At 43.8% G+C, this 12521-nt stretch overlaps 2 protein-coding genes across 2 annotated transcripts; one reads left to right on the forward strand and one right to left on the reverse strand.

Annotated features, from left to right (window-relative positions):
- Positions 1-216: 216 nt before the first annotated feature.
- On the reverse strand, positions 217-996 carry LOC145120978 (voltage-gated hydrogen channel-like protein). The gene has a single exon (XM_079056759.1). It carries the CDS (start codon positions 973-975, stop codon positions 271-273), a length of 705 nt encoding a protein of 234 aa, XP_078912885.1. The 5' UTR covers positions 976-996; the 3' UTR covers positions 217-270.
- Positions 997-1898: 902 nt separating this feature from the next.
- Positions 1899-3694, forward strand: LOC145119451 (putative aldo-keto reductase 2). The gene is made up of 5 exons (XM_079055116.1): positions 1899-2155; positions 2254-2454; positions 2631-2803; positions 2917-3019; positions 3168-3694. Exons 1-5 carry the CDS (start codon positions 1940-1942, stop codon positions 3498-3500), a joined length of 1026 nt encoding a protein of 341 aa, XP_078911242.1. The 5' UTR covers positions 1899-1939; the 3' UTR covers positions 3501-3694.
- The last annotated feature ends 8827 nt before the right edge of the window (positions 3695-12521 follow it).

Raw genomic sequence — 12521 nt, forward strand, 5'->3', positions numbered from 1 at the left:
AAAAGTAGGTGTTGCCGATGCCACACCGGAGCACCAAGCAAAACCGTCCCTGATAGGAAAACCCTTAAACATTGTGCTTTTATTTTTATGTATTTTCTATTTTTTAAAACTATAACCGGAGAACATGATATTTTTTAACGGGTACGAAACTATAAGGATTTAACCACTATATCGAAAATAGCTAAGTGTTTGAATCAATAAACTTATGCACTTAAATTATGGCTTCATCAAATTCTCATTATGATATCTAGTAATACTTATAACATTCGCCTAAACTCGATTATCAAGTTCTTCTTGCAATTGCTCTATAATCTTCTCCTTTTCGATTACAATGCCTCTAAGTTTTTCATTTTCTTCTTTAAGCAACTCAAACTGACACAATATACTCGTTATTTGCACTTCAATAGCAGCATCACTCAACTCAAAGACACTCTCAACAACTCTCAAAACCCGCCACAAGCTCACTACAACAATCAACCCCATCCCCACCCTTTCCATCAAAACCTCACAGACCAACGCCCCAATTAAAACCACGCCATCGGCCACCAACCCCGGGCGTTTAAAAAATGACCTCCCACACCCCACCACTAGTGCCACACTTTTGGTAGCAAGAATCACCAAGATTCCAATTCCTACCCAGTGGTACCACACATCTACTTTCTTGTTTATTCTTTTGCTCTTAGGGCAAGAAACCAAAGTTTTTGAGAGTTCGAGAACTACCATAACAAGGTCAGCAAGGAGTAATATGATGGCGATTATGTGAACTGGGGTTGATTCTAGAAAACTTGTTAAGTGGTTTCTCCATGGGGGTTTGTTGTTGGAAGATTGTTTGGTTGATCCCGAGAAAAACTCCCATTTTTGCCTTGTTTTGTAGGATTTGATGAGATTTTGGATGGATATTTCAATGGATTCGGTTGACGTTATTGAAGTGGAGGGAGGTTGTGGTTTATGGGCTTGAATTTGAGATGACTCCATGGATGGGAATTAGTGTGGTGAATGGTATTGGTGGGGTTTGATAGTTGTTATTTGTATGGAAAGTTTAATATAAGGTTAGCATAATTGAAAGCAAGCATGAAACGTAAGTCTTGGATGGATGGGCTTTTAAGTCAAGTTGAGAACAGAGAACTTATTATTAAATTATTGGGGGAATTTCCTCCTGTAATTTTTAGATTCTTTTTTTATTATAAAAATGCAAGAGCAGCCGTACTTAACTTTTTTCTTATGTCTTTTTTTTTTTTTTTTTTTTTTTTTTTTTTTTTTAAATTCTTTCAATGTATCATGGATACCTAATTATACAAAAACTCTAAAGCCATATGTAACATTATTTATTTACAAATTACAAATTGCAAATTGCATGCTCCAAAAGACCAAAAACAACCGTTGATTTCAAACATTATAAAACATTCATAATTATCAATCAAACAAGAAAAATATACCAGTTTGTAAAATTGTATTATCTTTTCTTTAGAATGGTATATAATTAAAAATTAATATTTATAAAAAATTAATTTTTTAATAAAACAGTATAAAAAGTTACGGACGTTTTTTTATTTGAAAAAAAAAAGTTACGAACACTTAACCATCCTTAAACGTTGTAACCTATTTTCTTGATGGCTAAAATTTTAATTTCTGTTATATAACCCATTAAAAATAAATATAAGATACATTAATTCATATAAATGTAATAAAATGAGGTGGTTCAAATATAATATTACAAATATAAGAAAATTCCGCGAACCAGTCCCGCCAAAACATACCTAAGACAAACTGAATCAGTTCTCAATGCGCTGAGGTCAGCACTGACTTCATCATCTTCCCTTTCGTTGATTTAGGAATCAAACTAAGCTTTCTCTTGTGCGATCTTTAATTTAAACAACCCAGATAGTATTTAAAGCTCATTAGTCATTAGGATTCAAGCAAATACCATCTACTAACAACAATGGCGTCAGTTATTCCAAGAGTAAAATTAGGTTCACAAGGTTTAGTTGTATCAGCACAGGGATTGGGATGTATGGGTATGTCAGGTAACTACGGACTCCCAAAACCCGAAGCCGATATGATCAAGCTCATCCACCATTCCATTGACTCTGGCGTCACCTTCCTTGACACTTCCGACTTTTATGGCCCTCACACCAATGAAATCCTTATCGGGAAGGTAAGTAACTGTGTTCTGATTAAAGATGAATCTATCTGATTTCTTTGTTAGGGTTTTCGATTATGGTTTTAATTTAGAGAATCTGAAATGTTGTGTAGGCTTTGAAAGGAGGACTGAGAGAGAAAGTTCAAATTGCTACAAAATTTGGAATCCAATGGATCAATGGAAAGCCAGATGTCTGTGGTGATCCAGCCTATGTCCGATCAGCTTGTGAAGCTAGCTTGAAAAGACTTGATATTGATTATATTGATCTCTACTATATTCATAGGATTGATACTACTGTCCCAATCGAAGTCACGGTTGGTCTCTCTTTCCTTTCTTTGTGGTCTAGTTTTGAATACCATTTTCCATGGCTCTCATAACTTGTTTGCTACTGCTTAGTTTTGTTGCTTTTGAAATTTTAATCATATATGATAGCCATGATAAGGTTGAGCTGTGCTTAACACTTTTATATGTTACAAACTTCATTAAAAAGATGGGAGAGATCAAGAAACTGGTAGAGGAAGGCAAAGTGAAGTATGTAGGATTATCAGAAGCATCTGCTTCGACAATTAGAAGGGCTCATGCTGTTCATCCAATTACAGCAGTACAAAATGAATGGTCTATATGGACAAGAGATTTGGAGGATGAAATTGTTCCTACTTGCAGGTGATCTTTTGTGGTTTTCATGTTCTTTTAGGGTTATCTGAGTATAACACAATCTATATCTACATTAATTTAATTACTTTGATTGATGTTGATTCGTATTTTCTCTTTTGCAGAGAACTTGGCATTGGGATTGTTCCTTACAGTCCTATTGGGAGGGGATTCTTGGCAGTCGGCCCTAAGGTGGTCGAAAACATGATAGAGGGATACTTCAGGAAGGTACGTATATGTACATTTTTATCGCGTTATCACTTGAAACGTGCATGGTTGAGTTTTACTGAAACCACAAGCCGAAAGTTGGATGACGTGTATTTATATCCTTTACACAGAGGAATACAACCTTAGATTCATGTTAATGTTATTGCAGCTTTATCCAAGGTTTCAGAACATGGAGCAAAATAAGACGGTTTTTGAGCGAGTGAATGAGATGGCAACAAGCAAAGGATGCACCCCCGCACAGCTGGCACTCGCATGGGTACATCATCAAGGAAGCGACGTGGTTCCGATAGCAGGAACCACCAAACTTGAGAACTTCGACCAAAACATTGGAGCTTTGTCTGTAAAGCTAACACCAGACGATATGGCAGAACTGGAATTTATTGCTTCAAGTGACATGGTAAAGGGTGAAAGGAGTGCGTTCATGCAGATGACCTGGTTAAACTCAGAGACTCCTCCATTATCTTCGTGGAAAGGTAATTAAGCTATGGTTTGATAAGACCCATCGAACGAGAAAAATGGTGACCAATTTAGGGATTTAAAGACTCTTTCTATGATTGATGTCCGACGAAAAACTAGTGTTCAATATTAGTATATCTTGTAATTTTTGGTAATACATCTTGTATCGGTATACATCTTTTAATTTATGAAATAAATGTGATATTTCCTCTTTGTTTAGGCTATTGTTTCAAAGCTACTTCTAGATCATAACAATACTACACTTTGTTGAAAGGGAAGGAAAGAACAATTGAGAGAAATAATTGATTGAGGGAATTTTCGTTGTTATTTCATAACATTACTAGGATGACATATATACATGAACAAAATTGAAAATATCTTCTAACTAACTAAGTAACACAACTATAAAGATTGATGATGCGAAAAACTTCTAACAATTGAAGTGTTGACTTTATACTCCAATACCCCATCAAGTTGGTGGACATGTAGTGAGACCAAGCTTGGATGCACCCTGTATATGATCAATGATCAGATCTTGATAGAGACTTTTTTAACACATTTGTTGGTTGATCTTTGGTCGATATATACAGGACAAAGTGATAAGACCATCTTGAAGCTTTTCCCTAACAAAATGGCAATCAAGTTCTATATGCTTAGTTCTTTCGTGAAAACAGGATTCTTGGTTATGTAAATTGCAATCTTATTATCACATTTTAAAGGAATTGGATCAATATCAGGAGCTTCAAACTCCTTTAATAATCTGCTAAACCATGCAAGTTTAGATTCTGTATTCTGCTTCTCCAGAAGATAAGGACATAGTTGTTTGCATCTTTGATTTCCAAGATATGGGACTACCTCCCATAGTGATAAAGAAGCCACTCATAGATCTTCTAGTTTTTAGACATGCAACTAAGTCAGAATCACAAATAGCTTCAACTTCAAAATCTTGTTTATTGTTGATAAAAAAATCCTTGAAAAATTACACCTTTTAAATATTTGAGAACATGAATTGTGGCATCCATATGACTTTTACATGGACTACTGTTGAACTGACATAGAAACTGAGTTGTAAATGCTATATATGGATGAGTATGCAACAAAAAATTTGATTTCCCCACAAGTTGTCTATAACTTGTTGGATCAGATAACAACTCGAATTTGAAATATAAATCTTTTAACTTAGTAGGCAATGGTGATGAAACAGATTTTCGATCTTAAGGCAAGTAAGATTTCAGCAACTCCTTGATGAATGTCTTCCATTAGGATTACTAATGAATTCCAAACCCAAAAAGAAATTACTAGTGCCAAGATCTTTAATCTTGAACTGATTATCTAAAAATACCGTTAGAGCAGTCATATCTTCATTATTGTTACAACTTACTAATACATCATCAACATATATTAGAACTATGTTGATGGAAGATTCATTTTTCTTTATAAACAATGTAAGGTCATTTGAAGATTTGTGATAAACTTTGGTGATAAGAGTAGTTGACAACTTTTCATACCAATGTCTTAATGCTTGCTTCAAGCCATATAATGATTTCTTTAACTTGCACACAAAATTAGAAGGTGAATTATCCATTCTAGGTGGTATTTTCATATACAACTCTTCATGAAATTTTCTATGCAGGAATGATTGTTTACATCAAATTGTTGAACCTTCCAATTTACCTTGACTGCTAAAGCTACTAAACTTCTAACAATGTTGAACTTGTTGCAGGAATGCATTGTTTACACCTCTTCCATGCAACACCTTCTTTTTTAGTAAAACTGTAACATCCGGATTTCTAGGTACTGTATTTATCTAATTATTTTTGAGTTTTGGAGAGGGACTCGGCAAGTAGGCGCTTAGACTCGCCGAGTAGAGCCGCGCATTTTTGGACTGGATTAATGACTGGACTCGGCGAGTCCACGCTGTTTAATGAAACCCTAATTTCTTGGGTTTGGGACCTATTTAAAGGCCCTTAGGGCCGTCACTTGCGGCTACCAAACCCCAGAGAGAAACCCTAAAAGAGCTAGAGCGTTTGTGAGAGGAAAGGAGCCATTTCTTGATCTTTGTGATTGATTCTTACAAGAAGGAGGTGATTCCAGCTTGGAGGGGACCAAGGAGGTTGTGCATCTGGGGATTTCGAGCAAAAGACTTCATCTTTGAGGTATTATGTCGCCCCTTTATCTGTTTTGTTGAAGGAATCCATAGATGTAGAGTTTTTATGTCTTTTATTGGAAGGAGTTGTGAGAATATGGCCCCTATTCACTTTGAGACTTCGGATCTGGACCCATAGTGGTCTAAAGAGCTTATTCCAGCTTGCTTTATGTTGAGCTATGGAGGCAATGAGCTCAGGTTGTTGTTTTTGGGGCTAAATCACCAAGTAAAGCCTCCTAGGCGTCACATGAGTGTCAAGATCCAAGCTTTACGTGATTATCAGGCTTGGGAAGGTCAGATCTATGGTTCTAAGGAACAGATCTGACCTCAGGAGGTCAATTGAGTTTGTGCATGACATGAACTCGCCGAGTCCAAGGACAGACTCGGCGAGTAGGGTTAGGGTTTCCCGTGAATCACACAGTGAGTGACTTGCCGAATTGGGGGAATGACTCAGTGAGTCAGAAGGGGGATAGAGGACTCGAGTTCACGACTGAACTCGCCGAGTCACATTTGTGCACTCGGCGAGTCTGGTCAAGGGTTGACCGTTGACTTTTGTTGACTTTTTGGGTTTGGTCAACAATGGAACTTGTGGACTGTTTGAAGGGTAAAATAGCCTTTTAGCCTTCTTAGAGGACATGTGAGAGTCTAGTCTAGCCTAGAGAGTCGTGATTGATTGAGATGATTATGTTATGTGTATAGGCAGAGGCTAGATCAGTATATACACGGGCGGGATATTATCCGAGACATCCGAGGTGAGTCTTCTCACTATACATTACCTAGAGTGGTATTTATGTGTAGACCAGAAGGTCTTGTATGCTATGTGTATGTATGAGATTATGTGCATTGTGTTATATGTAAGCTATGTTTTGTATAGATCGGACCGAAGGGTCCAACGATATAGACCGGACCGAAGGGTCCAACGATATAGACCGGACCGAAGGGTCCAACGATATAGACCGGACCGAAGGGTCCAACGATACAGATCGGACCGAAGGGTCCAACGAGCTATGACCGGACCAGAGGGTCCAACGAGCTACGGGACTGGAGGGTCCCGCTGAGACACATCGGACCGGAGGGTCGTATTGTAGCCTCGAGTGGCGTATGTGTTGTATGTGGTATATTGGGGAACTCACTAAGCTTTTATGTTTACAGTTGTTGTGTGATGTGTTTCAGGTACTAGTGAGGATCGCGGGAAGGCGTCGGCATGATTCGTACACACGAGAGAGGATTTATTTATATGAGATCTTGGGACATGTTTTGTGATGATACAAAGATTTATTATGATTTTGTGATTTTTATGTGGTGGAAAGTATGTTTTGAAATGAAAAATTGTTTTGAAAATTTGGGTGTTACAAGTTGGTATCAGAGCCTTGGTTTGAGGGATTCGGGTGCATCTTCGGATGAATCCGAACTCAAACTGAGGAGATGAGTAAGTTTTCATAAAATAAACAATTTTTCTAAAAGAATAAAAGATTTTGAGAAAGGCAGAAGGAAGCAGTGTGTACGATCAGCCAGCGCCCGAACGGTGATTTCCCAAAATACCCTTACCTTATGTGTTATGAGATATTATGAGATATTATGCATGCTAGAGTAGGCTAGGTGATCATATTAGGACTAGAGTGGCCTGATCTGTGATGCCTTAGCCTAGGAATGATTTTGCTGCTATATGATGCTTGAGAGCGAATAGGTAGCAGTGAGGAGCTGTTGGGAGGCCTACCGAAGGGTAGCCTATGCCAGTGAGATGTAGTGTACTTGTGATCTGGAATCCAAGGAGGAGGACTTAGAGTGAATGCTGATGCGGTGTGGACGGTAGTATAGGGCCCGTACTACTGAAGACACCGGAGCAGTGTGCACCCTAAGTAAGAATCCATTGGGTACTAAGGAGCAAGTAGGGTTGAGTTATCGAGTGCGAGTATACTCGAGCGAGTCTCTGATATCTTGTGTTGTATTTCAGAGAGACATCATGGTTGGGACGCGCCACCGGCCAGGGGCTAGCGAGCGGGTTGTGAGCGATGAGAAGCTCCGCCAAATGATTCATGATGAGGTGGCTGCTGCCATCCGCGCTGAGATTCCAGAGATGTTCGGGTTTATCAAGACCACGATGATGGAGGCTTTTGATGAGCGGTACGCCGCTCTTACTGATGCAGCTGTTGCTGCGGCCACCGCAGCCGTTGCTGCTGCCAGGCCGCAGGGGGGGTGACTCGTTGCTGTACAGAGAGTTCAGCAACACGAAGCCACCAGAGTTTGATGGGACGCAGGATCCGATTGCTGCTATGAGATGGATTACCGATGTTGAGGGTTGTTTCTATAGCTGCTCGTGTCCAGAGCATCTGAGGGTTCGGTTTGCGCTGAACCAGCTTCGCTTGGGAGCGAAGGACTGGTGGAAGTTTGTGACGGCAGACTTCACTACTGCAGAGCTGACTGCGGTGACCTGGGAGAGGTTCACCATGATGTTTCGAGATGAGTATGTTCCTCCGGTGGAGAGGGAGCGATTGGCTCAGGAGTTCTTGACCCTCAAACAGGGTACTGATTCGGTTACTGTGGTTACCCGGAAGTTTCATGAGAGGGCGATGTTCTGCCTTGAGCAGGTGTCTACTGAGCAGGAACGTATGAGCCGGTACTTGGGTGTTTTGAGGAGGGATATACGGGAGTTCGTGTCGAACTCGACTTATCGGACATTTGCTGAGCTCCAGGCAAATGCCCGGAAGAGGGAGATTGAGCTGGAGACGTAGGCCAGGGAGGAGGCCGAGTCTCAGAGGGTGGATCGGCGACCGGCACAGTCTCAGCCGGCAGCCAAGCGGGCAAAGCCCGCTGATTCGAGATCTGGGGGTCCGAAGGGCCGCACTTGTGGAAAGTGTGGCAAGAGCCACGAGGGGACATGCAGAGCTGGGGTGTGTTATAAGTGTGGGAAGGAGGGGCATTATGCGAGGGACTACCCCAAGGGATTCACGGTTTGCTTTCATTGCAACCAGACCGGCCATCGGAAGGCCGAGTGCCCACAGCTACTGCAGAGATCAGCGTAGGGATCTGCGCCTGCTGTTCGAGCTACAGAGAGTCGGCCGATGAAGGCCGAGGCGCCGAAGGCTCGCGGGAGAGCCTTCCAGTTGACAGCGGAGGAGGTCTGCGCAGCACCCGATGTGGTAGCTGGTATGTATTCTTTCCTCGGTTTATATTGAGTTTGTGATATTATGCTTATTTTGAGGTATGCATAGGTACATTTCTTGTGTGTTCTGTACCTGCTTTGGTGTTGTTTGACTCGGGTGCGAGTCGGTCATTTGTGTCGATAGCGTTTAGTCGACACATCAGTGTTCAGCGAGAGGCGTTGAGTCGACCTCTACGAGTTTCTATAGCCGACAAGCGAGCAGTGTATGCTACTGATGTGATTCGAGGATGTGTACTCGAGATCTTCGGTGTCGAGTTCCCGATAGATCTGGTCCCGATTGCTATGGGGGACGTATGTGTCATAGTAGGCATGGATTGGTTGAGCCGATTTGGGGCTGTGATAGACTACTTACGGTGTACGGCAAGGGTACCCGTTCTGGCTCAGCATTTTGTTCGGCCGCTATAGCGAGGCAGAGTCTACAGCAGGGCTGTAGTGGGTTTGTGGCTTATGTGGTGGATACGAGAGTAGATGCAGAGAGACCGAGGTCAGTCGATGAGGTTCCGATAGTGCGTGAGTTCCCGGATGTTTTCCCCGAGGAGTTGCCGGGTGTACCTCCCGAGAGGCAGGTAGAGTTCCGTATTGACTTGGTTCCGGGGGCAGCACCTATCGCCAAGGCGCCCTATCGCCTTGCGCCACCAGAGATGCAGGAGTTATCCTCGCAGCTTCAGGAGCTGCTGGGGAAGGGGTTTATACGGCCGAGTAGCTCGCCGTGGGGAGCGCCGATCCTTTTTGTCAAGAAAAAGGATGGTTCACACCGGATGTGCATTGATTACCGGGAACTGAACAAACTGACGGTCAAAAACCGTTACCCCTTACCGAGGATCGACGATTTATTCGATCAGTTGCAGGGAGCGTCTTGGTTTTCCAAGATCGACTTGAGGTCTGGATATCATCAGATGAGAGTATGAGATGAGGATATCCAGAAGACAGCATTCAAGACTCGTTACGGGCATTACGAGTTCGTGGTGATGCCTTTCGGGCTCACCAATGCACCGACGGCATTCATGGATCTCATGAACAGAGTATGCAGACCGATGTTGGATCGTTCGGTGATCGTGTTCATCGATGACATATTGGTGTATTCGAGATCCAGAGAGCAGCATGAGGAGCATTTGAGAGAGTTACTTGGAGTTTTGAGATCGGAGAGGCTTTATGCCAAATTCTCCAAGTGTGATTTCTGGTTACGAGAGGTCCGGTTCCTAGGGCACCTCGTTAACCAGAATGGGATTTTGGTCGATCCGGCCAAGATTGAGGCAGTGATGAGTTGGGAGGTGCCGAGATCCCCCACCGAGATCAGGAGTTTCCTCGGGTTGGCCGGCTATTATAGGAGATTTATCAGGGATTTCTCCAAGATCGCCGTGCCACTCACAAGATTGACCCGGAAGGGTGTTGCTTTTTCATGGGGCCCAGAGCAGCAGGCCTCCTTTTAGACACTTCGCCAGAGACTGTGCGAAGCCCCGGTGTTAGCCCTTCCGGAGGGAATGGAGGACTTTGTGGTGTATTGTGACGCATCGATATCGGGGCTGGGAGCGGTGCTAATGCAGTGAGGGCATGTGATAGCATACGCATCGAGACAGCTGAAGCCTCACGAGGCGAGGTATCCCACCCACGATCTGGAGCTGGGGGCAGTAGTGTTCGCCCTCAAGATCTGGCGTCACTACATGTACGGGGTTCAGTGTACCATATACACGGACCATAAGAGCTTGAAGTATTTGATGGATCAGCCCAACCTGAACATGCGTCAGAGGAGATGGTTGGATGTGGTGAAGGACTATGATTGCGAGATCCTGTACCACCCGGGCAAAGCTAATGTTGTAGCTGATGCCCTGAGTCGCAGGGCGGAGAGTGCCCCGATACGAGATGTTTGTATGAGATTGACAGTGATGACTCCGGTGTTGGACACCATTCGAGGGGCGCAGGCTGAGGCCATTAGGCCGGAGAACCGGAAGAGAGAGCGGGTTATCGGACAGGTATCGGAGTTCGTTACCGATGGTCGAGGACTTATGACCTTTCAGGGTCGGATTTGGGTACCGTTCGTGGGTGGAACGCGTACCATCTTGATGGAGGAGGCGCATAGATTGAGGTTCTCGATCCATCCCGGGGCCACTAAGATGTATTTAGACCTGAAGAGAGAGTATTGGTGGCCCTGTATGAAGAGGGATATTGCATGGTTCGTAGAGAGGTGCTTGACCTGTCGCAGAGTTAAGGCCGAGCACCAGAGAGCGCATGGTAAATTGCAGCCGTTGGAGGTTCCCGAATGGAAATGGGAACATATTACCATGGATTTTATCACCAAATTGCCGAGGACTGCTAGGGGCGTCGATGCAATTTGGGTGATTGTGGACAGGTTGACGAAGAGCGCTCACTTCCTTGCTATCAGTGAGAGCTTTTCCGCTGAGAGGTTGGCAGAGTTGTACGTGAGGGAGGTGGTATCACGGCATGGAGTGCCGATCTCGATCATCTCAGATCGAGATGTGCGTTTCACTTCCAGATTCTGGAAGAAGTTTCATGAGGAGTTTGGTACGAGGCTGCATTTTAGTACCGCATACCACCCACAAACAGACGGGCAGAGTGAGCGGACGATTCAGACGCTCGAGGACATGCTTCAGGCATGTGTATTGGACTTTGGAGGGAGTTGGGACACATATTTACCCTTGGCAGAGTTTTCCTACAACAACAGCCATCATTCGAGCATCGGTATGCCACCCTTTGAGCTGTTGTATGGGAGGAGGTGTCGGACTCCCATTTGTTGGGGTGAGGTCGGGCAACGTGTGATTGGTAGTACGGAGATTGTGCTTCAGACGACCGAGCAGATTCAGCAGGTCAGGCAGAGGTTACTGACGGCCCAGAGCCGTCAGAAGAGTTATGCGGATAGACGACGGTCCGAGCTCGAATTTCAGGTTGGTGACTTCGTCCTCCTGAAGGTATCTCCTTGGAAAGGAGTGATCCGATTCAGGAAGAGAGGCAAGTTGGGGCCTCGGTATATTGGTCCTTTCAGGGTGATCGCCAGGGTGGGCAGAGTAGCGTATCGTTTGGAACTACCTGCGGAGTTGAGTCAGATTCATGATACCTTCCACGTATCTCAGTTGAGGAAGTGTATCGTCGATGAGTCGGCAGTGGTTCCCCTTGAGGACATTCAGGTGGATGCGAGCCTGAACTATGTTGAGAGGCCGATCGCGATTCGGGATAGGAGGATCAAGGTTTTGAGAAACAAGGAGGTGTCATTGGTTCAGGTCCAGTGGCAACATCAGAAGGGGTCCGAGCTGACTTGGGAGCCGGAGTTAGAGATGCGTGAACAGTACCCAGAGTTATTTGCTGAGAGAGACTTCGAGGGCGAAGTCTGATTCTAGTGGGGGAGAATTGTAACATCCGGATTTCTAGGTACTGTATTTATCTAATTATTTTTGAGTTTTGGAGAGGGACTCGGCGAGTAGGCGCTTAGACTCGCCGAGTAGAGCCGCGCTTTGTTGGACTGGATTAATGACTGGACTCGGCGAGTCCATACGTGGACTCGGCGAGTCCACGCTGTTTAATGAAACCCTAATTTCTTGGGTTTGGGACCTATTTAAAGGCCCTTAGGGCCGTCACTTGCGGGTACCAAACCCCAGAGAGAAACCCTAAAAGAGCTAGAGCGTTTGTGAGAGGAAAGGAGCCATTTCTTGATCTTTGTGATTGATTCTTACAAGAAGGAGGTGATTCCAGCTTGGAGGGGACCAAGGAGGTTGTGCATCTTGGGA

This window comes from Lactuca virosa, chromosome 6 (genome assembly GCF_052849685.1).
Source record: "Lactuca virosa cultivar CGN04683 chromosome 6, Lactuca_virosa_CGN04683_v6, whole genome shotgun sequence".
In the NCBI taxonomy this organism is placed as follows: domain Eukaryota; kingdom Viridiplantae; phylum Streptophyta; class Magnoliopsida; order Asterales; family Asteraceae; genus Lactuca; species Lactuca virosa.